Source organism: Trichomycterus rosablanca, chromosome 10 (genome assembly GCF_030014385.1).
Source record: "Trichomycterus rosablanca isolate fTriRos1 chromosome 10, fTriRos1.hap1, whole genome shotgun sequence".
Classification (NCBI taxonomy): domain Eukaryota; kingdom Metazoa; phylum Chordata; class Actinopteri; order Siluriformes; family Trichomycteridae; genus Trichomycterus; species Trichomycterus rosablanca.
This window is the reverse complement of record NC_085997.1, coordinates 2525599-2550812: the sequence shown is the minus strand read 5'-3', so window position 1 is coordinate 2550812 and position 25214 is coordinate 2525599. Positions and strand designations below refer to the sequence as shown.

The window sequence follows — 25214 nt, the reverse complement described above, 5'->3', positions numbered from 1 at the left end:
TGGATCTCATGTAATCGGGAGTCTTTCAAGTCGGTGTGTATTTCACACTACACGACTGATCGGCGATAGGGGGTTTCACACTACTCACGAAAAGAAACGCGAGAAGTGACGAGGGGTTTAATGATACCACGTCCAAAAATGCACGTCAACAAGTAGCGAGCGATCAAAGTTGTGCAGCGTAAAATCAAGATTTGGCTACGCGAACAGCAGGGATTGTTCTATAGTGAGTTGGAGGTTTTATATTTTTAAATATTTATTATTTGCAATGCAGCGTTGGTGATTTGTAGAGAACGATCAGGTCAGAAATACTATAAAACTTGTGTGTGTGCTGATGTATTCTGATATAAACTATATTATGCCCCTGCGTTTCCCCTCACCCTGTATCTTGCGTTCTCATTGGCTGTTCGACACCGCACTCGTTGCCAGTCGGGCAACTCAGATCCAGATATTTGACAAGCTAGGCATATAACTTCAGCCGCTCGGATCGAGTCGTTGACTAGTTCACACTTAGCGATTGAGAGCCGAGTTTTGATCGCCGAGCGAACACCGAGTTCTCCCGAGCCGGCAAATTTAGCGTCGACCAGTCGGCGAGCGAAAATCAGGGCAAAAATCGTGTAGTGTGAACTAGGAACAGGATGCCATGAGCCAGGCTATTGAGTGTGGAGAGTTATGGCCGGTTGCGCCATCAGGTGCCAGGCATATGAAGATCCGTCTTCCTTGATCTTGTTTCTATTTTGTCTGTTTCTCTTATTAATCCGATTTTATTCCTTATTTTTTCCCTCTGTGTCCAAAGAATCGGTTGGGAGTTTTCCAGACTCCAGTTACTAGAGTCGTGTTTTAGCTGCTTTAGACTTTGACATCTTGACTAACAGATTTGCCACTGTCGCCCTTGGCTTGCTCGACATGGTTTTTTGGTCTGTCGGTCCTGGATTCTGTAAAGTTGTTTTGAGACAATGTCTACTATAAAAAGCACTATTACAAATAAATTTGACTTGACTCGACTAAGCCAACCGAGTGCCCCGGACTCATCTTGCTACCGGAACATGCTTTTATATTTCAGCCCGTCATTTTCCAGTGGCCGATTTATTTTGCCATCGTTCTCCATCTCTGGACAACGTGGTTTAATATTCCTCGTAGTAGTTTGGTGAGCCACCACACTCTCGCCTCCCTCTTCAATAATGCAGCAGCCACATTTCACTTTTTATGACACCATTATAAGCACTTACATTTCACGCTTCAGCAGAACAGACATTCAGCGCAAGTAAACAGCGCTGTAAAGTAACACAAACATTTATACACAGACACACAGTGGCGGGAGGGGCGTCCGACTGCAGCCTGGCAAACGAAGCCTCCCATCGCTGGACACAACAACCAGCTGGACAGAAGTGTGGACCAATACAAACGAGCTGAGTGTTGAATAATGATGATGGTTAAACGTAAAATACAGGCCACATTTTCCCTTATTTTGGAAATCCACATGGAACTCAAATATGCACTATATGGCAAAAAGTATCTGGACACCCCTCTAAATTAATTATGTTTAGGTGTTTTAGCCACATTCATTGCTAACAAGTGTATTCAACCAATAATATTTACTTAAACTTAAGCTTTTAAATGTGTGGTAACGGTTTAGGAAAGGCCTTTTTGTGTTCAAGCGTGACTGCACCCCTACACACAAAGCACAGTCTGTAAATAGAGCCCTGACCTCAACACAAGGTCTTTTTACCCAGGTCCACGTGGATCAGCTGCGTCCTTGGTATAAGCGAGTGATTTTAATTGAGATTGAGTCGCCCAAATATGAACCGGTGCCCCTTTCCAGCGTGTGTTCCTGCCTTTTGTCCGGCGTTTTGGGTGATGTAGGACACAGACGTTTGAATTGTATTACACAACCCCTGCTTCTGATGGACAGAACCCAGAGTAACGACAGTAGTTGAATCAGACAATACTAAACTGAATAGTGTGGTCAGTTTGTGCACTAATACTGTATTTAACATCACAAAAATGTGCACTGTAATGCAAACTTCAGGTCTTAAAGCAAGAGTTAGGACAGAATTGGGACAGAGCCAATCTCATGTCTCCTGAAAGCAGAGCTACCGATAAAAATAGATCCTAAAGTGGGCCAAGTCCCAAATCACACTCTGCTGTACTAAATAGTACGTATTATTTGTAACTATCATTTAAAAAACACTTCTAATGAGGACCTTGGGGTGAAGATTGGAACAGGGCCCATCTGTAAATCCTCAAGTAATGATAGTGCACTAGAACATTTATAGTGCACTAATATGAGTGTTCACTTCAGTAAGGGCCTTAGGGCTTAAGACAATAATTGAGATATTATAAATTGGAGCCTATCCCAGCTTTTCAATGGGCGCAAGGCACACAGTAACACCCTGGACAGGGCGCCAGTCCATCGCAGGGCACACACACACACACACACACACGCAATTCAGTGTCCCCAATTAACCTGGCTGCATGTCTTTGGACTGTGGGAGGAAACCCACACAGACACGGGGGGAGAACATGCAAACTCCACACAGAAAGGACCCGGACCGGACCGCCCCGCCTGGGGATCGAACCCAGGACCTTTTTGCTGTGATGCGACAGTGCCGCCCACACCCAGTCCGTGCCCCTTAAAAGTGAAGCTGAAAGTAATGCTAGGAGTAAAAGTTGGGCGCGTCCCAAATTACCAGCTACTGTACTTAATATAATGTCTCGTGTACCTGTTTAAGTAAGTATGTAAGTGTTGGCTTCAGTAAGGACACTAGGGCTCAGATCAGGAATTGGGACATATCCAGGGTTTCCACACATCTGTGATGTGTGTGTGTGTGTGTGTGTGTGTGTGTTTATGTGGTGTGTTTAGTGTTTATTAGATCTGCATATGTTCATATCACTGAAACCTCATTAGTTAATGAGACACATCTGAGAAACACACCGCAATCAGAGGAGCTAACGAGCTACAAATTAGACTGAGAGAGAGAGAGAGCCGGGAAAGGGGCGAGCAGAGGGAGGGGGTGGAAAACAGCCGGAGAACATGCTGATGAACATTTATCACCTCCTAGTTCAGCTTCAGCGTTCTGATTACAGCCAACACTGCAGAAACTCCTCAGTATTCACTGCTGGTATTCATACACTAAATCACCAGAAGTATGTGGACACCTCACCGTGTGCTTGTTGGAATCACCCTTTCCCAGGTTTTGTGTCTGTGGGAATTTGTGACATCAGGCACGCTTGTTGGCAAATTTATCCCAAAACGGTTGGGTTTGAGGTCAGGGTCTCTGTGCAGGCCATGGTAGTTCCTACACACTGTTTTCATGGACCTTCCTTTGGGCACACAAGTAGTCGAGCTGAAACAAAAAAGGGGCCTTTCTCACTCCAGCCAGCTTCATACATCAACCAGCTTCATACTCACACTAACCAGCTTCAACCAGCTTCATACTCACACCGACCTGCTTCATACTCACACCAACCAGCTTCTTACTCACACCAACCAGCTTCAACCAGCTTCAAACTAACACCAACCAGCTTCATACTCACACTAACCAGCTTCAACCAGCTTCATACTCACACCGACCTGCTTCATACTCACATCAACCAGCTTCATACTCGCATCAACCAGCTTCATACTCACACCAACCAGCTTCATACTCGCATCAACCAGCTTCATACTCACACTGACCAGCTTCAACCAGCTTCATATTCACACTAACCAGCTTCAACCAGCTTCATACTCACACCGACCTGCTTCATACTCGCATCAACCAGCTTCATATTCACACCAACCAGCTTCATACTCACACTGACCAGCTTCAACCAGCTTCATACTCACACTAACCAGCTTCATACTCACACCAACCAGCTTCATACTCACACTGACCAGCTTCAACCAGCTTCATACTCACACCGACCTGCTTCATACTCACATCAACCAGCTTCATACTCGCATCAACCAGCTTCATACTCACACTGACCAGCTTCAACCAGCTTCATATTCACACTAACCAGCTTCAACCAGCTTCATACTCACACCGACCTGCTTCATACTCACGCCGACCTGCTTCATACTCGCATCAACCAGCTTCATACTCACACCAACCAGCTTCATACTCACACTGACCAGCTTCAACCAGCTTCATACTCACACTAACCAGCTTCATACTCACACCAGCCAGCTTCATACTCACACCAGCCAGCTTCATACTCACACCAGCCAGCTTCATACTCACACCAACCTGCTTTAATCAACTTCATATTCACACTGACCAGCTTCATACTCACACCAACCTGCTTCAACCAGCTTCATACTCACACTGACCAGCTTCATACTCACACCGACCAGCTTCATACTCACACCAACCTGCTTCAACCAGCTTCATACTCACACTGACCAGCTTCATACTCACACCAGCCAGCTTCATACTCACACCAGCCAGCTTCATACTCACACCAACCTGCTTTAATCAACTTCATATTCACACTGACCAGCTTCATACTCACACCAACCTGCTTCAACCAGCTTCATACTCACACTGACCAGCTTCATACTCACACCAGCCAGCTTCATACTCACACCAGCCAGCTTCATACTCACACCAACCTGCTTTAATCAACTTCATATTCACACTGACCAGCTTCATACTCACACCAACCTGCTTCAACCAGCTTCATACTCACACTGACCAGCTTCATACTCACACCGACCAGCTTCAACCAGCTTTATATTCACACCAACCAGCTTCACACTCACACTGACCTGCTTCAACCAGCTTCATACTCACACTGACCAGCTTCATACTAACACCAATCAGCTTCAGCTTGGGATTAAGGTAAAAGTTTGGTTACATAAAGCTACAGTGCTAAATATGTAAGTGTGATATGATAAGTAGTTGCTGAATAGTACTGAACTATATTGAGTTTAAACGGTATTTAAAGTAGTTTTTCTAAATCGGTATCAGAGTTGCAGAAATTAAATTAAACTTTGGCTTTTATTTCTGTCTAAGTTTCTTCCTCTTTTATAGTTTTTCCCCTTTTTTTTCTTTGGAGTCGTTTTTATTTCCTCTCATTTTCTGTCTGGGCGTGACTGCACTGCCGTTTCTACACAAATTTATCATGTGGGTTGAACCTTAGTGGCAGTAAAATGAAATACATCTGTCGTCTCTGCTCACTCATTCTCATTAAAGAAAGTCTGTAAAACACGACGATGTGAGACAGCGCAGTAAAAATAAAACCTCCTTCTGTTTGGTGTTTGGTTCTAGGAAAATAAAACGACTGTTGTGTTATGTAATGTCATTAGTACAGCTGAGATGCACAGACATGCCAGACAGGAATGTAAAATAGTGACTGAGACCCTCACAGAGATTTTAGATTTACGTCTAAAGATTAATTACAGGTCACGATATTTAATTCTTAATTATTCCAGCACAGCGTCTGGTGTTTATTTAAGAGCTGTTTAAATTTTAAGCTCCAATTAAGACCGACTGTGAAGCCTAAACATTTACTGTTAATAAATCATTGATGTCAGAAGAGTCTCGTTTTCACGACTGAGCCGCTCATGATTAATGAAGCGACTTGTACAGCTGTGCTTCTTTCTGACACCCCGGCTCCTCTGTGTACCATTGTTTTTAAAAAATGATGACTTAAGTGCTATTTATTAGGGAAGAAAAGAACACGCACTCGCAGAAAAAAACGACACGGCCGCCATTAATTCTTCCTTCAGAGTCTCTGAGGAGTGTTGAACTAGGACAGACTATCATCCCATCCTGTATTTGAAAACATGTTACAGACATCCACAAAGAATTCAGATCTGAGATCATTTACAAGAGGGGGGGCCTGCGACTGAAAGTTTCACAATTTTAAAGATGGAAATGAAAACAGAACAGTTTGGTGTATGAAATGTGTGTGTCTGTGTGTCTATGTATTTGTATAACTGAGTGTATCTGTATAACTGAGTGTATCTGTATAACTGAGTGTATCTGTATAACTGTGTGTAACTGTATAACTGAGTGTATCTGTAAAACTGTGTGTAACTGTGTGTATCTGTGTAACTGTGTGTAACTGTGTGTATCTGTATAACTGTAACTGTGTGTAACTGTGTGTCTATGTATTTGTATAACTGTGTCTATCTGTATAACTGAGTATCTGTATAACTGTGTGTAACTGTGTGTATCTGTGTAACTGTGTGTAACTGTGTATCTGTATAACTGTAACTGTGTGTAACTGTGTGTATCTGTATAACTGTGTGTAACTGTGTGTATCTGTATAACTGTAACTGTGTAACTGTGTGTATCTGTATAACTGTAACTGTGTGTAACTGTGTGTCTATGTATTTGTATAACTGTGTCTATCTGTATAACTGAGTGTATCTGTATAACTGTGTGTAACTGTGTGTATCTGTGTAACTGTGTGTAACTGTGTATCTGTATAACTAACTGTGTGTAACTGTGTGTCTATGTATTTGTATAACTGTGTCTATCTGTATTACTGAGTGTATCTGTATAACTGTGTGTAACTGTGTATCTGTGTAACTGTGTGTAACTGTGTGTATCTGTATAACTGTAACTGTGTGTAACTGTGTGTATCTGTATAACTGTGTGTAACTGTTTATCTGTATAACTGTAACTGTGTAACTGTGTGTATCTGTATAACTGTAACTGTGTGTAACTGTGTGTATCTGTATAACTGTGTGTAACTGTGTGTATCTGTATAACTGTAACTGTGTAACTGTGTGTATCTGTATAACTGTAACTGTGTGTAACTGTGTGTATCTGTACAACTGTGTGTAACTGTGTGTATCTGTATAACTGTAACTGTGTGTAACTGTGTGTATCTGTACAACTGTGTGTAACTGTGTGTATCTGTATAACTAACTGTGTGTAACTGTGTGTATCTGTGTGTAACTGTGTGTATCTGTATAACTGTGTAACTGTGTGTAACTGTGTGTAACTGTGTGTATTTGTGTGTAACTGTGTGTATCTGTATAACTGTGTGTAACTGTGTGTATCTGTATAACTGTAACTGTGTGTATCTGTATAACTGTAACTGTGTGTATCTGTATAACTGTGTGTATCTGTATAACTGTGTAACTGTGTGTAACTGTGTGTATTTGTGTGTAACTGTGTGTATCTGTATAACTGTAACTGTGTGTATCTGTATAACTGTAACTGTGTGTATCTGTATAACTGTGTGTATCTGTATAACTGTGTAACTGTGTGTAACTGTGTGTATTTGTGTGTAACTGTGTGTATCTGAATAACTGTAACTGTGTGTATCTGTATAACTGTGCGTATCTGTTTCTATGTAATTGTGTTTCTCTGTAGCAGTGTGTGTGTGTGTGTGTGTGTGTGTGTGTGTGTTCATGTAAATGAAAATGTAAATGTAAATGTAAATGTAAATGTGTTCATGTCGTACATTCACTCAAAAATGACCCTTACTAAATTACTGACCTTGCACTTTTGCTGTGACTCAATAATTTGGGCGGGTTCACGAGTATCATTATTAGATCAGTCCGTCCACTTGCACAACTGTGGGGTCAACACACCAAATCTGACTCACTCCTTCCACACGGCTAAACTCAGCACTTTCACAAAGACCAGAGGGAGGAACCGTGTGTGTAAAACACACGAGGAACGTTCTGAAGTGTGTCTACAGACCCGTGCACATATCAGAAGCTCCTGGTCAGCCAGACAACTAACATCTGGGTTTTTCATTATTTGGATGAATTGCTGATGTGGTGAGTGGATGTGGATTTGTGTTTGGATTCTAGATTATCAGTAAAGTCGTATCTAATGCACGGCCGTGAGAATCGCGTCATGGACCGTGAAACGAGCGTTTTCATGTGTAATATGCAGTTTGCTGTGAGATTGCTGTGTGTTTAGTGATTTAACATTTTTATCCGTGTAGCCTTCAAGTGTCTATGAGGCATCCTAGCAATCCTACGGCAATTCAGTTAGCAATCGCTTAGTCAAAATGTCCAAGATGTGTGTTTTTAGAGTATAAAGCAGGAAACTCGGAGGAGTATTTTCGTATTTGAGACAGAACATGAAGCCTCGAACCATCGCTGGATGTTCTGGGTTTACATTGAACCATGAAGGTAGCTGTGCTGTGTGTTGTAGCTTCCATTTATTCTATCATTTAATTTATGAGTGTAGTTTAATCACTGATGTGTCGCTTTACTTTAAAAATCTGTGAAATTTGTGATCTTTGAAGAACGGGGTTCGAGAAATGAAGGTATAGGATATATATGGACAGATGGACGGATTCCTTTTCCCAGATTGTTCTGATTTGTATTTGTGGCGTATTTCATGAAGTGTTTCGTCCTTACAGGTAGAATCCGATGATTTCTGAGATGATGTAGAAGACCTGGAGCTCAGATCTTCATCCTCACCGCTCATGGCTAAAGAAGCAGGTTCACGTCACGTTCTCCTCCTCCGTCTCCTCCGCCCTTTTCTCCTGGTGTGTGTGTGATCCACAGCGCCCATCATGACCCACATGCACAACTACAGCCTGCTCAGCTCAGAGACTGATAAGCACCAGAGGAAGACACGACCAGGGCAGGTACTCACGAAAACCTCGTGTTTACTTATTATTTGAGTTTTATTTTTCAACACCGGATGCAAGGAATATCCTGGACAGGGCGCCAATCCATCACCAACCTCGGACATAGCCTTTTGTGTCTGTGTAGACGCCCAGCCGTCTGATAGCACTGCTGAGATTCTAACCTGGGTCTGAGCGATGCTGGGGTGGGGTAATAGACCTCTACACCACTCGAGTGCCCCAAAATGATAGGGCGCGAATATTTAGCTAGAAATCACTGTGGGCCAGTGATAGCTCTGTGGTTAACTGGACTAGTAAACAGAAGGTTGCCGGTTCAAGCCCCGCCACCACTGTTGGGTCCCTGAGCAAGGCCCTTAACCCTCAATTGCTCATCGTGTTCTGCTCATTGTGTAAGTCGCTTTGGATAAAAGCATCTGCTAAATGCTGAAAATGTAAATGTAAATGTAGAACTCCCCAGCTGGAATCTTCGCTCCGCAGCAGATAAAAATTGGCCATCAAGACTGCTGGGTGGGAAAAGACAAGACAAATGAGCAGGCGGGGTCTTCAAACTCTGTGTAAGGACCCTGGTTAGCGGACCGAGTCACCTGTGCAGAAGTGGAGGAGCCTCATGTGTGAATCGGGCGAAAAAGAAGAGGTCAAGGGACTGCTCACGCATCGGAAGGGGTATGGAGCAGGCAAATATACCCTCCTAGGATGCAATAGGGGTCCCCAGCAGCGCTGAATCGGGAGAAAAAAAAATGAAATGTCAAGTTTGTAAAGGCATTAAAAGTTGGGACAGGGCTTTGAAATGCTAATAATTAACAGTAAGCAGTGATTTGTACAGATTATAAAAGCTAAGCGTGTTGCAAAACAAATCTTGATGATGGTTCCATGTAAAAGGAGCGTCCAGGAAAGGCCGAGTCCTTCATGAGCAGCGATGAGTCTGTGCTCGACCCGGGGGGGAAGGGGGGGGGGATGTTAGTGTCCGAGCCCTGGGTAACATTCTCAACATGACGCCAACCCACATTCCAGCATGCCTGCGCAATCAGAGAGTGCCACCGGGTGTTAACCCCTCTCCCATTCTTCATCAGTAATTAAAACGAGATAGACGGGCGTCAAACTTCTCACTGTTGTTGAAAACAACAGCTGACCAGCAACCGCTGAAACAACACAGGTATGCTGTTACCTGATACTTTCCAGCCAATCATCTGCCACTCGCATGGATGACGCTGTCTGCTGCATAAATGTATAACCGTACTGGCCACTTTATTAGGAATGCCACGTTAATGCTGAGTAACACTTCCGTTTTATTAGGAACACCAGAATAACGTCGGGTAACGCTTCCTTTTTTGGGAACAGACTAAATTCTTCGTAGTGTGGACTAATTTTTCGCCCACAAGTCGACGTGATTGCATCATGCGGTTGCTTCATATTTGTCGGCTGCGCCTTTTCCAAAGGATTTTTTAGTGCCGAGGTTTGTCTCCTAACAACGTTATGAAACCCTGCTGCATGTGAGGTTCCCTTTACTCCAGATACATTTCATCACCCTGGTCAGAGCTCAGCGTTTGTTCTGAAGCTATAAAACTAAAGTCACGTCATTACATCATCATCACTTTGTGATGGTTGGCTGCACAGATTATTCATCTTAGTCGTGGTCTTCCTCGTCTTATATACACCGATCAGCCATAACATTAAAACCACCTCCTTGTTTCTACACTCACTGTCCATTTTATCAGCTGCACTTTGTAGTTCTACAATTACTGACTTTGTTATCCCCCTTTCATGCTGTTCTTCACACAGCAGTGCTGCTGGAGTTTTTAAATACCGTGTCCACTCACTGTCCACTCTGTTAGACACTCCTACCTAGTCGGTCCACCTTGTAGATGTAAAGTCAGAGACGATCGCTCATCTATTGCTGCTGTTTGAGTCGGTCATCTTCTAGACCTTCATCAGTGGTCACAGGACGCTGCACACGGGGCGCTGCTGGCTGGATATTTTTGGTTGGTGGACTATTCTCAGTCCAGCAGTGACAGTAAGCACTGCTGTGTCTGATCCACTCATACCAGCACAGCACACACTAACACACCACCACCATGTCAGTGTCACTGCAGTGCTGAGAATGACCCACCACCTAAATAATACCTGCTCTGTGGGGGTCCTGTGGGAGAGTTCTGACCATTAAAGGACAGGGTGAAAGGGCATGTTCGGTTTTCTGAACACACACAGAGCTGCCTGTTCAGACGTTAATCCTCATGTCCTCTCTTCCAGCTGGACTTTGCAGGCGTGTTTGCTCTTCTGGAGTTGCACAGGGACCCACAGCACCCTTCCACCCCGCTCTCCTTCCTCAGACGCCCTAATATTTACAGCTTCGTCTTCGGCTTCGTCGTCCTCTTCCTCATCATGGCCTCATACGTGCTGAGCAGCGAGAGCAAAACGTTTTACATCACAGCATCTCCGTATCACACCATGAAACCCGGAACCGGGGAGAGATTTTCATCATCCAAAGACTCGGCCCACATGAGTCAGGTGGTGCAGCGAATCCTGTCCAATGTGGAGTTCACGTCCAGGAAGTTACCTGATGTGAGAACGCTGGAACAGAGTGAGGCACATGTACGTTTATCTTTTAATCACATCTTTACCTGTGTGTTTTCTTTGTCCTAATGTTTCCTGTTTTACTTTTATTTTCTTTCATTCTCTTTTATTATTTCCTTTTTAAAATGTTATTTCTTTTGTTTTCATTGCTGTTTTCTTTTATTTCCTTTTATTTCCCCTCATGTTTGCTTTTCTTTTCTTTCATGTCCTTTTTTCCCGTTTTTCTTTAATTTCCTTTCCTTTCATTTCTTTTTATTTGATTATTTATTTATTTATTTATTTCATTTTTTATAATTTATGTCCATTATTAGCTTTCCTTTTATATTCTTTAATTTTATTTCCTTTATTTTTTGTTTCCTTTTATTTTATTTTATTTCCTTTCCTTTTATTTTCTTTCTTTATTATTTCCTTTCCATTTATTTCCTTCATTTTTTTTTATTTTATTTCATTTCCTTTTTTCCTTTAATTTTCTTTTATTTATTTTCCTTTTATTTCCTTTAATTTTGTATTTCCTTTTATATTGTTTCCTTTTATTTTCCTTTTATTTCCTTTAACTTTTTATTATTTGCTTTCCTTTTATATCTTTTTCTTTTTATTTAATTTAATTTTCTTTTCTTTTATATTTTATTTTACTTTTTTACTTATTCTTCCCTCTAGTTTAGACTATTTCCGTTCCCTTTCATTCTGTATAATTTTTGCCATTTATTTTTTATTTTTTATTTTTCTTTACTTTCTTCTCTTCTCTTTTTGTTTATTTTTTATTTTTCTGTCTTTTCCTTTATTTTTGTTTCTTTTTCCCTTTTCTTTGTCACTTTCTGTTTTCTTTCCTTCACATTTTCTCTTGTCCTTTTTTCTCTTTTTTTTCTCATCAGTTCATTTCAGTACATTTTTGTAGCTCTTATTATTTTTTTATCTCCTCTCGAGCCCTGTACTGTTTAGCTTGGTTATTTTCTCAGAATTAAATTCTCAACTTTTCTCACTGTCCTTTCTGTAATATCGTTCATGCTCGTCTGCACACTGTTGTCATCGCTGTCTGTCTGGCTGACGGTCTCGTTCCTCATAAACAGATGTTCTCTGTGATTCCCGGCCACTTCCTGCCAGCTGTGAAGAATCCGTGCTGGTACGAGAATCTGTCGCTGAATCTCAGCGGAAATCCGTACAAGAGGAACCTGTACGCCCGCTACTCGCGCCAGTCTCGAGCTTCCTTCGACTTCCTGAGGAGAAGCTTCTGGAAACACGTGTTGCAGTGGCAGGGTAAACTGTACCGACTCCGCTGCCTGCCCTACTTCTACGTCATCGGCCAGCCCAAGTGCGGCACCACCGACCTGTACGAGAGGCTCCGACTGCACCCGGACATCCAGGTCAGCTCGCTGAAAGAGCCACACTGGTGGACTCGCAAGAGGTTTGGTGAGTTTTTCCTTCACCCTCTCCTGCCAGAAGTGATGTTTGTGCAGTGCTAAATTAGTAGCTGTATTTGCTTATCTGTTAGCTAAACTAATCACATACTGTAGGTAGCAAGCAGGGGGCACAGCTGGTAAAGTCGGTGTTGCACAGTCACATGGGTGGGTTCAGTCCTAAACTCCGGCCTCCGTGAGGAGTTTCAGATGTTCTCGTAGTAACCCCACTGTAACCCTGACCAGTATTGGGCTCCTAGCAGAAATCTCGTCCATGGGTAATGTTTGTATGTTCCCCCCTTGTTCCTCTGGCTTTCCTCCAGGTATTCTGATTTTCTCCCACCTCTCCTAAACATGCAAAAGGTGGATTGGCCACACACCAGTACACACACACCAGTACACACACACCAGTATGCACGCACACACATACATACATGGATGCATACACACACACAAGCACCAGTACACACAACAATGTGCACACACACACCTACACGAATGCACACACACACACCAATGCACACATACACACTTACACCAATACGCACACACACACACACACACACACTCACACACATACAACAATATGCACACCAAACACACAAATCGTCACACACAACACACACACAAGCACCAATATACACACCAAACAGAAATCAATACACACACACTAACACACACCAATACGTGCACACACACACACCTACACAAATGCACACACACCAATGTACACATACACACTTACACCAACACACACACACACCACTACGCATACAATATGCACACTAAACACACAAATCAACACACACACACCAACACCTGCAGTCTGCAGCTGCCCTTTTTCTTTTCACTGTATTGTGAATGTGCAGCTGGTTTAAGACTCCATTGAGAACACACTTCTGAATGAGTGACATAAAACACACACACACACACACACACACACACCAGTTTAGTTCATTGCTAACGTTGGATGTAATTGAATGCTTTTGGAGTGATGCTTTTTGAGACTGGATCTGTGACTGTAGAATCATTGTACTGAATTTAATAAGGAGAATCAGAACTCGCAGAACTGGAACTTTATCAGTTCACGTCGTTTCTCAGTAGAGTCGCATTCAGGCATCGGCTGAGACACACGGCGCTCTCAGAAATTCATCCAGCTCAGATCAGACGTGGTTTTATATTATTCTGGTTTTTGTACCGGAATCTAATGACAGCCGATGAACAGAGAGAAGAACGACGCTGATCAAAGTCAGGAACATAAAAACATCGTTCAGAACATTTCTTTTGGAACGAGAATAAAGTTTAGATTGGAAGGAATTAATAGGATATGGCTGAGTCAAAATAAAAGGCTTCTGCTCTTCCTGTGGAAACCCTTTATTCTTGGTTTTGGGCTACATTTCTAACTGTTTTTTAAATGTCCTGGGGACCAGTGGCTTTAGAAAACGTCCTTTTGAACCTCCGATAAGTCATTTGTATTAGTCTCTAAATAGCCTAAAATATAAACAGTCTGGTCTGTCTGAGATGTGCTGATTTGTGCACGTTTTAATGCAGAGGGCTGCAAAGTTATTAGTTTTTATATTGTGCTCACAGTTTTAAGTCAGTTTAAATAATCATACATTTGTCAATAATTACATTTATTTATAAGTACAGTGGTACACCTGAAAACCGAATAAATAATTCCCATAAGGAAAAAAGTAAATACTTACTTAATACTAATGAATGCGTTCCTGAAAGGCTACATTTTGTAGAGAATAAATGTAGTTTTAATACAGAAAACAATGAGAAATGATTATAAATAAGTAATGAAATGGATAAATGAACATTTAACATCACATTTACCTTTATTGAGGAGTCCTGTTGGCGAAGGTCGCTGGTTCAAGCCCAACCACTGCCAGGTTGCTGCTGTTGGGACCTTGAGCAAGGCCCTTAACCCTTAATTGCTCAGACTGTAAACTGTAACTGTAATGTAAGTCGCTTTGGATAAAGGCGTCTGCTGAATACCGTAAATATATTTATTTAACCTATATTAAAAGTCTAAAGAGGATTACAAAGCCATTCCTAAGACTTTGGGACTTCAGCAAACCACAGCGAGAGTACACATGATTAAAAACTTGGAACAGTAGAGGGGGACTTGCCAGAACTGATGGACCCATGAACTCTGTTCTTTACTGGACATTTGCAAGTTCATATTTGATTGTCTTAAAACACACTAGGATTGTATAAGTCTATAGTCTGACCTGAACCCCACTGTAATGCAGTACTAAGACCTTAAATTACATTTCACTAAATTATTCACACCCTTTATTAAATACTTTGTAGAAGCCCTTTCACCAGCAGTTACAGTCGTCCTGGATCTGTCTGTACAATCTGCCTACCTGGATTTGACGGGTTCTTCATGGCAAATTCTCCCAAGCACTGCAAGATTGAATGTGTCAGTAAAGTGCCATCTTAAGATGTGTCAACAAATGTTTCATAGGGTTTAGGTTTAGGCTGTAGCTTGTCAACAGGATTTTTGAGCTCTTTTAGACTGATCGTTGGGTTCTTTATTACCTCCCTGACCAAGGCCTTTACTTGCCCGACTGTCAGTTTATATGGATGGCTATATCCAGTTTTAAGGTTCAAGGCTGTGCCACACTTCTTCCATTCCTTAATGATTGATGCCACTGTGGTCTTGGAACCCTCAAAGCCTTAGATGTTGTTTTGTATACTTGTTCTGATTGATGCCTTGCTAGAATTTGATCACAGAGATGTGGATGCTTCCTTGGTACTGACAATGCAGTGTAAATGTGAAATTGTTGGACCTTTGTAGACCCTGGTGTGCCTTTCCAAGCTATGTCGAGTCAATTCAGATTGCAGCAGGTGGAGTCCATTTAAGTTCCAGACAGATCTCAAAGATAATGAAAAACTCTAAAACCACGTTTCCACTTCGTCATTCTGAGTGATAAAGTGCCGACTGATAATAAAAGTAGCACATAATAAATCCATTCAAAATCAAATCCACAACACTATAAAGTCTGCACTGGAGACGTGGCTTTCTAATTATCCAGAGCGTCTGTCTCAGTGAGACTCGTGTTAATCTGGAAAAGAAAAACCACAAAGCATCCACGATAAAAGAAGCAGTGAGCACTGAGTCGTAACTTTCAATTTGGTTTATTTATTAGTGGTTACGACCACATGTGTTTTTATACTTTATTTTTGTTCCCTTCTGTTCTCAATCTTCTCTTCTTCTGTACTGTCCACTGCAGGCATAATCCGACCCAGCGACGGCCTTCACACCCGCTATCCCATCGAGGATTATCTGGACCTTTTTGATCTTCCAGCACATCAGATTCAGGATCAGATATTTACCAACATGACAGGAAGGGGCGGGACATCCGATACTATTGTTGGTAAATCAGCTCCATCTGACACGTCCACAATCGTCAATAGCAGAGTTTTAATGACATGATCGATAGGAGGCTCAACAAAACTATAAGAATAATAATAGTAATAATGATAATTAGGGCACTTGAGTGGCAGTGTAGTCTATCATGCTAGCCCACCACTGCTGGAATCCAGGTTTAAATCTCAGCGGCGCTCCTGGCAGGCCGTCTGCACAGACACGATTGGCTACAGCATGTCGGGGGGTGGATTGGTTAAAGAAATCACACAAGTCCAAGTACAAGGGACTTAACCAAAACACAAGAAAGGAAAAAAATAATGCTTAAAACAAATGGAAAATAATGACTATAATAAATAAATGTACAAAATACAAACAGTGTATTTGATTTAAATATTTTAGTTCAAACGTGCATAGTTTAAAAATAGTGAAGTGAAGAGTGAAAGTGATTAGCACAATAAAACCCTCAAAACAGAATATAAAAACTGTGTAGAAAGTCATAGAGCAAGGGAGCAACACAGAGAAGAATCACTGCACTATTCCTTGTTTATTTTAATTATTTATTTAATTATTATTTATTTTGAGAGGGGTTACAGATTGCTAAAGTCAGCGAGTTAGTTTTTACCATGAAACACCAAATGTACAGTCAGTTACAGTCTATAAGAAACAATTTGACAGCCTGTTATATTGCATATTGTATTAATTTAGTGTTTAAATGAAGGTCTTGGAGGTGGGTTGGATGTGGGGTAGGGATGTAACGATGCACCACAAGACAGTTAATAACCGATTCAAAAATTCCACGATTCAAATCAATTTGACATGTAAAATGAATGGATATTCACTTTAAACAGCAGAGGGCGCTGGCGCTATTCACCTCGCCTGGTTGACGTCACAGGCGCTATACGCCTGGTTGCCAGATTCGAGGGTTTTCTCCCTGATTGGGCTTAATTCAAAATTGTTTTGCATAGTTTGTACCTACCTCAGAAATAAAAGGGCATTTATTATTTAGATAAATAAAAGATAAGCACCAATACCAATTTCAGTTAAAAAAATCGTATCGTGAATCGCATCGCATCGTGGGTCGAGTGTACTGTTACATCCCTAGTGAGGGGTGAATATTTATGGCTGAGCCTGACTAATGCCGTAATGCCAGGCATAAATTAATATTTATTTAATTTGTGATAGCACACATTCTCACATGTTCTCCTGCTTTTATACAACATGTTTTACTAAATAAAGAAACAAAAGGAATGAAAGAAGCCCTGAATTTCAGCTAAACGTGCTTTAATAAGTAGTTTCAGTAGGGCCAGTGATAGTAAACAGAAGGTTGCCGGTTCAAGCCTCGCCACCACCAAGTTGCCACCAAGCAAGGCCCTTAACCCTCAATTGCTCATTGTGTTCCGCTCACCGTGTAAGTCGCTTTGGATAAAAGCGTCTGCTAAATGCTGAAAATGTAAATGTAAATAGTTTCCTAATAAGAGTTGTTTCTAGGCAACGATAACAATTCCCTGACCTTCCTGACAAAAGGCGCTGGTTTATAGAACATCACCAAGTAACATTAGTTTGAAACACAAAGTGCAAATAACTGCAGATTAAAGGAAAAACGTAGAAAAAGTAAAATTCCATTTTACTAATCCAGAACATGAAGGTTTGTGTGCATAAAGCTGGTCGGGACTCGGCTACGCATCAGTGGAGTGATACAGTGTGAAAAAGTCGTGCTGTTATCATAAATAATCGGATCGTAAAATTGGAACTCATTCATTCATCCTTTGATTTGCTATCACTTTATCCTGTCGTGGTGGGTCAGATTCAGTGGGCGAAAGGCAGGAAACACCCTCAAACTGGTCGCCAGTCCATCACAGGGCAAACACACACACACACACACACACTTAGGACAGTTTGAAGTAGCTCCAATTGGCATGACTTTTGTCTTTGGACTTGTGGAAAGCATCCGAAGGACACAGGATTTGAACCCAGGCCCCACCACCGTTCTGCCAGGATGGAACTAACTGTTGTATAAAGTTTAATATTGGCAGGACTGGACAGGCTGTATTTGTAATCAGATTATCCTTTTCTCACGAGTCTGTCTCATCAGCATCCTGTCAGTCTGATGACGTCTGTCAGATACACCAACCACACACCCACATCAGCAGCACCACCAAATCTATCGACTGCTACAGAAAGTTCCATCGAATTCTGTGTATAGAACCTGCTTATTTAATCCACTGTACAGCACATTGTATTTTTACTTTGTTCACAGTCAAGCTAGCTTTACACAGCCATGGACTTAGAGGCTTCTGTGCAAGAAAGAAGTTCCTACACCAAATTGGCGAAAAAATTGGGCAGCAGAGAAAAATAATAATAATTTTACAAACTTGTATGTGAACGCCCTCTCGTGGAGACTTTATGTTACATGTAAATACAGTGGGACCAGATCGTCATGGGACAATGCGGGTCGCTTGAAAAAAAGTTTGAAAACCCCTGATCTAAACTAACTCTGGGGGACTTGGCTACTTAAGCAGTCCAGTGCACTAGCCCACCACAGCAGAGACATGAATTCGAGTCCTGCCAGTGTGACTGGTCTTGACGGGCACTGTACAGCTCAAATTGGCCATGTCTGAGATATAAAAAGGATGGATTAATGTCAGTGCTGCTGCATTAGCGACTCCTAGTGTCTGGTTAAAGCATCGACACAAGCGGTGGAGGAACACAGAGGAAATAGCGTGTTCCTCCTTACATGGTAAATATCTGCCCAGATTAAAGAGGTGCCTAGAGGTGCTGCAGCTATGCAAAGCAACCAATCCACCATCTGCATATTAGGGATGGAGGGAGAAACCAGGGTGCACAGACATGGCGAGGAAACGACAAACTCCTCACAGGTGGTGATGGAAGTTGAGGATTAAATCCAGGTCATCAGAGTCCAACGGTTTCCTCTCCTCCTTCAGTTTTCATGGCTGGCTGAGTATGGCGTGTCTGCTGTTCTGAGCAGGAGGATGAAAATATACCGATGATTGCTCTCATTGTGTTTATTTTGGATGCTTTTGACAGAAACATCCTCCAGATATTTACAGGATTTCCTGCTGTGATTCACTCGTTGTCTTGAAGCTCACGCACGGCTATCGCCTGATTAGTGCCAGCGTTAGTGGCCATCAAAACAAAAGAAATAATCCTGCAAAAAAAAAAACCCTGTGGCAAACATAATGTGAACATAATTAGTGGTGCAGCTGTCTATTGCAAAAGCCCATCAACAGTAAGATCTGTGTTCAAATCCCAGCAGTGCTATCGGCCAGCTGGACAGGATTTTTTTTGGTTGGCTCGTGGTGGTTCATGCGGGAGAAGGACCAACCACAATGCTGACCAGGATAAAGTGGTTGATTGAGATTTAATGAATAAAACAAACCTTAATTAAAAAAGAAATGATATAAGCAAACCAGGTGCTTTTTTGCTTGAAGCTCAGATGTTTTGTTCCTCTAGTTCCTCATTTTTCAGACAGTGAGGATTAAGAAATGCAGGTTCAGGTGTCGCATCGATCATGTTGCTGAATCAATACGTTCATTACCTTTGTAGCTACAGAATGGAGGAGAGACTCAACTAACAGGGACAGTGGAACCCTTGTGGGTAGAGTTTTGGGCTATCAGTTAAAAGGTTGTGGGTTCAAATCCTGTCTCTGCCATGCAGCCCTGGTTAGACCGTTGAGCAAGGTCCTTAACCCAGGGCTGTCATACATTGGCTGACTTGAACTTTGGCCCAGTTTGCCGCTGACCTTTTCGAGGCACCTCCAATGAGACGAACTGTTTGATATGAGGCAGTAAAAGCGCCTCGGGACGTACGAACAACGCTTAACGTGAACAAAACTTTTTTTAATGCATTTTAGCTCATCCAATTTTTTTTTTAACCGATCGCATTACGCTTCCTCTCTACTGGTGCTGACACCCTGGCCCTGATCGAGGAGAGCGAACTGACACACACCCCCTCCGACACGTGAGCAGTACCCGACTGCATCTTTTCACCTGCACGAGGCGAGTTCTCATGCCAATCAGGCTTGTGCACGGAGAGCATTATTCCTCGACTCTGTGCAGACGCCATCAATCAGCCAGCAGAGGTCGTAATTGCAGCAGTTATGAGCTCCCTATCCGGCTCCCTATCTGGATAAACAGCAACCAAACGTTGTTCATATAGCCACCCAGCCCAGCCGGATGGCAGAGCTGAGATTCGATACGATGTATTCGAAATCCCAGCTCTGGTGTGCTAGCGTATTTTACTGCTGCGCCACCTGAGCGGCCTAACGTGAACAAAACTTAATGTAAACAAAACTTGGATCACTTAGTTCTTTAAATAAATTAAACTTTTTTGCTTTGAGGTCTTGAGTTTTCAGTGTCATGTTTGAATAACATGATTATTGACAGGTAATAAGACAGGGGGTGATTACTTTTTCATACCCCTGTATTTACAGGCTGGGGGAATTGATTTTTTGTTGCTTGTGCTCAGGCTCACTGTAAGCTTTCGATTGACAGGCGAGGCCAGTGCTTCCACTATGTGGGACAACAATGCTTGGGGCAATTTCTACACCAACACCTCTGATGCAGAACCTCCCTTCCTCATTCAGGACTTCATCCACGCCCTCCAGCCTGAAGCTCGCTTCATCACCATCCTGAGGGACCCTGTCGAAAGGTCAGAGTTCGGATATTTCTACAGTGTAATGAATCCCTGGCACTCTTACATTACATTTCAACTCCATGGATTTTTGTTTCGCTGAGGTATAAATATGTGATGTTAGCAAGGTAAAATTGTTTTAGTCATTTATCATCATCAACATTTATTTAATGCTGTTGATAAATCAAGAACATCTGTAAAAAATAGCTTGTTTGGGGTAAAAGCAGGTGCAGCTGTGTTGTTGGGATTTTTAACACCTCAGTAATGGATGTAAAGGCATGTAGGGCAGTTGTAGCCTAGTGGTTAAGGTACTGGACTAGTAATCCAAAGGTTAAATGTAAAACCAGCAGACAGCGTATGTGTTCCTAATAAAGAGGCCAGGGAGTCTCAACAGCGTTTAAAAATCCCAACAACACTGCTACACTAAATTGAGAAAAAGGTGAAAGGTGAAAATGCAGAAATAAATAAAAAAAAATGCTTTTTTTGTATAAATGGCACAACAGCCACATGCAGCAATTGGGGAGCGACTCCATATCATCGGCTGTGGTATCACTGGCAGCCTCATGCTTAGGTGTGCACATACTTATGGCCACATAGTGCACCCCCCCAGTCCGGGTGTAGTTAGTGTTTGTTACAGTGTTGTGTGTGTGTGTGTGTGTGTTGTGTGCAGGTTGTACTCAGACTATCTGTACTTTGGGATCGCTAATAAATCATTGGAGGATTTCCACGAGAAGGTGTGGGAGTCTCTTCAGCTCTTCGATGCCTGTCTGCAAGATTTCAGCATCAGAGCCTGTGTGTACAACAGCACCCTGAACAACGCCATGCCTGTGAGTAACACACACACACACACACACACACACACACCTTACAGAAGAACGTTAGCATTGTCTCTTCAAAAAAAAATTGTCTCTACTAGGTTGTGCTGGAGCGCAGGCGCTAGTCTTCTTGGGCTTTAATGGTGTAAGAGACTGTGATACAGTTCTTCACCAACAATAAACAACAGCTTGTGCCAGAGATGTTCGCAAGCCAGAGATGTTCACAAGTCACAAAAGTCTAGTCTAGTTAGACTAGAGTCCGAGTCAAGTCACGAGTCATATACTGTAAATGTAGCGTAGAAATAAACAAATAATATGTAAGTTCAGATAAAAAACAACAACAGATTAGCAACCGTGTGAGTCGCAGACTCGAGTCCCCATCTCTGGCTTGTGCTGGTCAGGATCCAGTGAGGATACAGAGCAGCGTGTGATCCAGATCTGACTGGTGGCTGGACAGTCTAGCCATTCTGAGGTGCAGCTGTCAGTGCGCTCTCAGTGCCGATCCCAAGCCTGGATTAAACAAGGAGGGTGGCATCAAACTGTGTGCTGCATGAAATAACATTACAGTCAGGCGGCACGGTGGCTGGGTGGGTAGCATCGTCTCCTCACAGCAAGAAGGTCCTGGGTTTGAATCCCGGGTGGAGAGTTTGGGGTCCTTTCTGTGTGGAGTTTGCATGTTCTCCCCGTGTCTGGGTGGGTTTCCTCCCACAGTACAAAGACGTGCAAGTGAGGTGAACTGGAGATACAGAATTGTCCATGACTGTGTTCGATATTAAAAACCTGAACTGATGAATCTTGTGTTTTGTCATGAATGTGACCAAAGTGCGTAAAACATGACGTTAAAATCCTAATAAAATAACAAGAAAATAAAATGAAAGAAAGATTAGATTTCTCAGGTGAATGGGAAAATAAATAAATAAATAAATAAATATATAAAAGATTAGGAATCCAGCGTCTGAGCTGTTATATTAAAACGACAGCGCAAACAGAAGGATTGGAAGGGATTTAGCTGGCCGGCAGGTTTCTGGTTAGACAGGATGTCACTGACGAGGCAGGAAATCAATGTGTAATTACAGCTCGTGAATGGATTCTGTCTTTTCATTTGTGCTCAGATTCAGACTGTAACCTACAGGCGATGCTGTGACTGAATGTTCACACTCAGGTGGGGCCAGATTAAATATCTGGTGAAAGTATTTGACCCATCTGTGTATACACCGATCAGCCATAACATTAAAACCACCTCCTTGTTTCTACTCTCACTGTCTATTTTATCAGCTCCACTTACCATATAGAAGCACTTTGTAGTTCTACAATTACTGACTGTAGTCCATCTGTTTCTGTGCATGCTTCGTTAGCCCCCTTTCATGCTGTTCTTCAATGGTCAGGACCCCCACAGAGCAGGTATTATTTAGGTGGTGGATCATTCTCAGCACTGCAGTGACACTGACATGGTGGTGGTGTGTTAGTGTGTGTTGTGCTGGTATGAGTGGATCAGACACACTCTATAAAACACTCCTACCTAGTTGGTCCACCCTGCTGAGAATGATTTGGAAAGGGGGCTAACAGAGCATGCAGAGAAACAGATGGACTGCAGTCAGTAATTGTAGAACTACAAAGTGCTTGGTGGTTGTGGCCTAGCGGTTAAGGTACTAGATTAGTAGAACCAAAGGTTGCTGGTTCAAGCCCCACCACTGCCAGTCAGCCACTGTTGGGGCCCTTGAGCAAGGGCCTTAACCCTCAATTGCTTAGACAATATACTGTCACTGCTTTCTGGTCGAGGTGCATAGGGGCGAGTGCGAGTCTGCGTCCTTCCTCTAGCAGCTTAGGGTTAATTGTGTATTAATAAGTGACGGATAAATCGTAGAGGGGAATTAGAATTGTGTAGTGTTTATCAGATTATCAGATCATCTCACTCCACATCTGCCTGTCTGTGTACCCCGGTAGGTCCGGCTACACGTGGGTCTGTACGCCGTCTACGTCCTGGACTGGTTGTCGGTCTTCAGACGTGATCAGCTGTTGGTCCTGAGGCTGGAGGATCACGCGGCCAACAAGACCATCTCCATGAACAGAGTCTTCCACTTCCTACAGCTGGGTACGACAGTGGTTTTCAGTCGCTGTCAGCCAGCAAGCCCGTTTTATGTCACATTTAACAATCACATCGGAAATCAATTCAGTCTGGGGCGGGTCACATCCACTGGGGTGGCAGGTGTAGCCCCACACTTGCAAGAATTAGAATTGAACCCAAGTGCAGGATGCTTAATCAGGGTAGAACATTACTGTGGATAAAAATCCCCAAACAAAGAAGGTAACAGGAAAATAAATGAATGCCCAAAATAACAGAAACAAACAAGGTACCAAAGAGCAGAAATGAAAACCAGCTGTCCCATTATGGATGCCCGCAAGAACCGAGTTCCCGGATAAAGTGTAAAGAAAGGACACCCAGAACAAAGCAATAAAATGACCAGAAACCACTTCACAGAATGGATCCAAATTCGAGAGGGGCATCATGTCGCTCCTGGAAGCAACTCTCCGGTCCAGGGTGGTTCTGTTCTGTAGCTGAAAAGTGGCTTCCAAGGAGAAGATGAAGCAGAAAACCGGACCGGATCGAGGAGGAACAGGTGCCGTGAGAGGAGCCGGAAATGAATAATTCCCAAATGTAAGGTCATCCGTCTGTTAGCTGAAGCTGAGGTGTAATCGGGTTATACAGCAGGAAACTAAAGGAAATGAGCAGCTCTGTAAAGATGTCTGGGATAAATATGCAGTGTCAGAGGGGGCATTTACTTTTTCACAACGCGGTCTGTGTAATCGTGTGTGTATTTACTCTCTGAGACCACAAGGGGGCAGCAGCTCCTCATATTTCCATTCAGCTTCGGTGTTAATGAAGCTGGTGCTGCACCATAGTGAGTTCCGCACAGGGACGTTATTCCTAAGGAGCTGAGTTTGATCCCCCCGGTTTAGTCACTACACGTGAGGAGTTTTGCATGTTCTCACCATGTAGGTTCGGGTTTTTCTCTGGGTACTGCAGAAAAAGGATTGGCTGCTCTAAACTGTCGAATCGCTCTTTTTATCAACCGCTTAATCATGGTCAGGGTTGCGGTGGATCCGGTTTTACTGGGAAACACTGGGCACAAGGGAGGAACACCACAAGACTTCGGCCAATCTTCCCTCCCTAGACGTAGCCAGTCATTTCTGTGCAGACGACCGCCTGGCTGATAGCACCGCTTAGATTCGAACCCGAGATCTCAGATCTTAGTGGTAGTAGGCTAGTGTGTTTCACTGCTGCACCACCCAGTCTGAAATCTTTCAATGTGACCTATGCAGTAACAGAAGTAATAGGAAAGGGGGCGCTTACTTTTCACACGCAGATATATACGTATATAGTGTGTGTGTGTGAGATCTAACCCAGCTCTGTGTGCGACAGGTCCTCTATCGGAGCAGAAGGAGGCCGAGATCACCGAGCGACCGGCGTCCAACACTCGCAGACTGGCCGATAAGAACCTGGGTCCCATGCTTCCGCTCACCCGCCGCGTTCTCACCCAGTTCTACTCTCTGTTCAACAGGGAACTGGCTACTGTGCTGCACGACGACTCCTTCCTGTGGGACACGCACCCTACACACACTTAACACACACACACACACACACGCACACACGTCCTGCACTACGACTGATACTGACAGATCCAATCAGCTTCCTGTGAGGAGTCGCACCATGTAAATAAGATTTATTTTATTAAATTATGAGTGGGGATCAAAGCCAAGAGACTCGCGCACTGTTTTATACGAGGTTTCATTTTATAGCTTTTTTTTTAAACAGGAAAAACGTAAATAAAATATATAAACAAAAACTTGAAA

The 25214-nt window shown here is 42.8% G+C and overlaps 1 protein-coding gene across 2 annotated transcripts in view; it reads left to right on the top strand.

Moving 5' to 3' along the window:
• Positions 1-25214, top strand: part of chst15 (carbohydrate (N-acetylgalactosamine 4-sulfate 6-O) sulfotransferase 15) — a 37654-nt gene extending 12440 nt beyond the window's left edge. The window contains exons 1-9 of one of the 2 annotated variants that reach the window (XM_063002738.1): positions 7577-7726; positions 8320-8550; positions 10798-11139; positions 12189-12528; positions 15761-15904; positions 20409-20565; positions 21218-21374; positions 23307-23454; positions 24784-25214. In XM_063002738.1, the coding sequence (XP_062858808.1) occupies positions 8476-8550; positions 10798-11139; positions 12189-12528; positions 15761-15904; positions 20409-20565; positions 21218-21374; positions 23307-23454; positions 24784-24986 (1566 nt within the window). In that variant the 5' untranslated portion in view covers positions 7577-7726; positions 8320-8475 and the 3' untranslated portion in view covers positions 24987-25214. Of the gene's footprint in view, positions 1-7576; positions 7727-8319; positions 8551-10797; positions 11140-12188; positions 12529-15760; positions 15905-20408; positions 20566-21217; positions 21375-23306; positions 23455-24783 lie in introns of those variants that run through there. The other variant, XM_063002737.1, reaches the window with a different exon arrangement.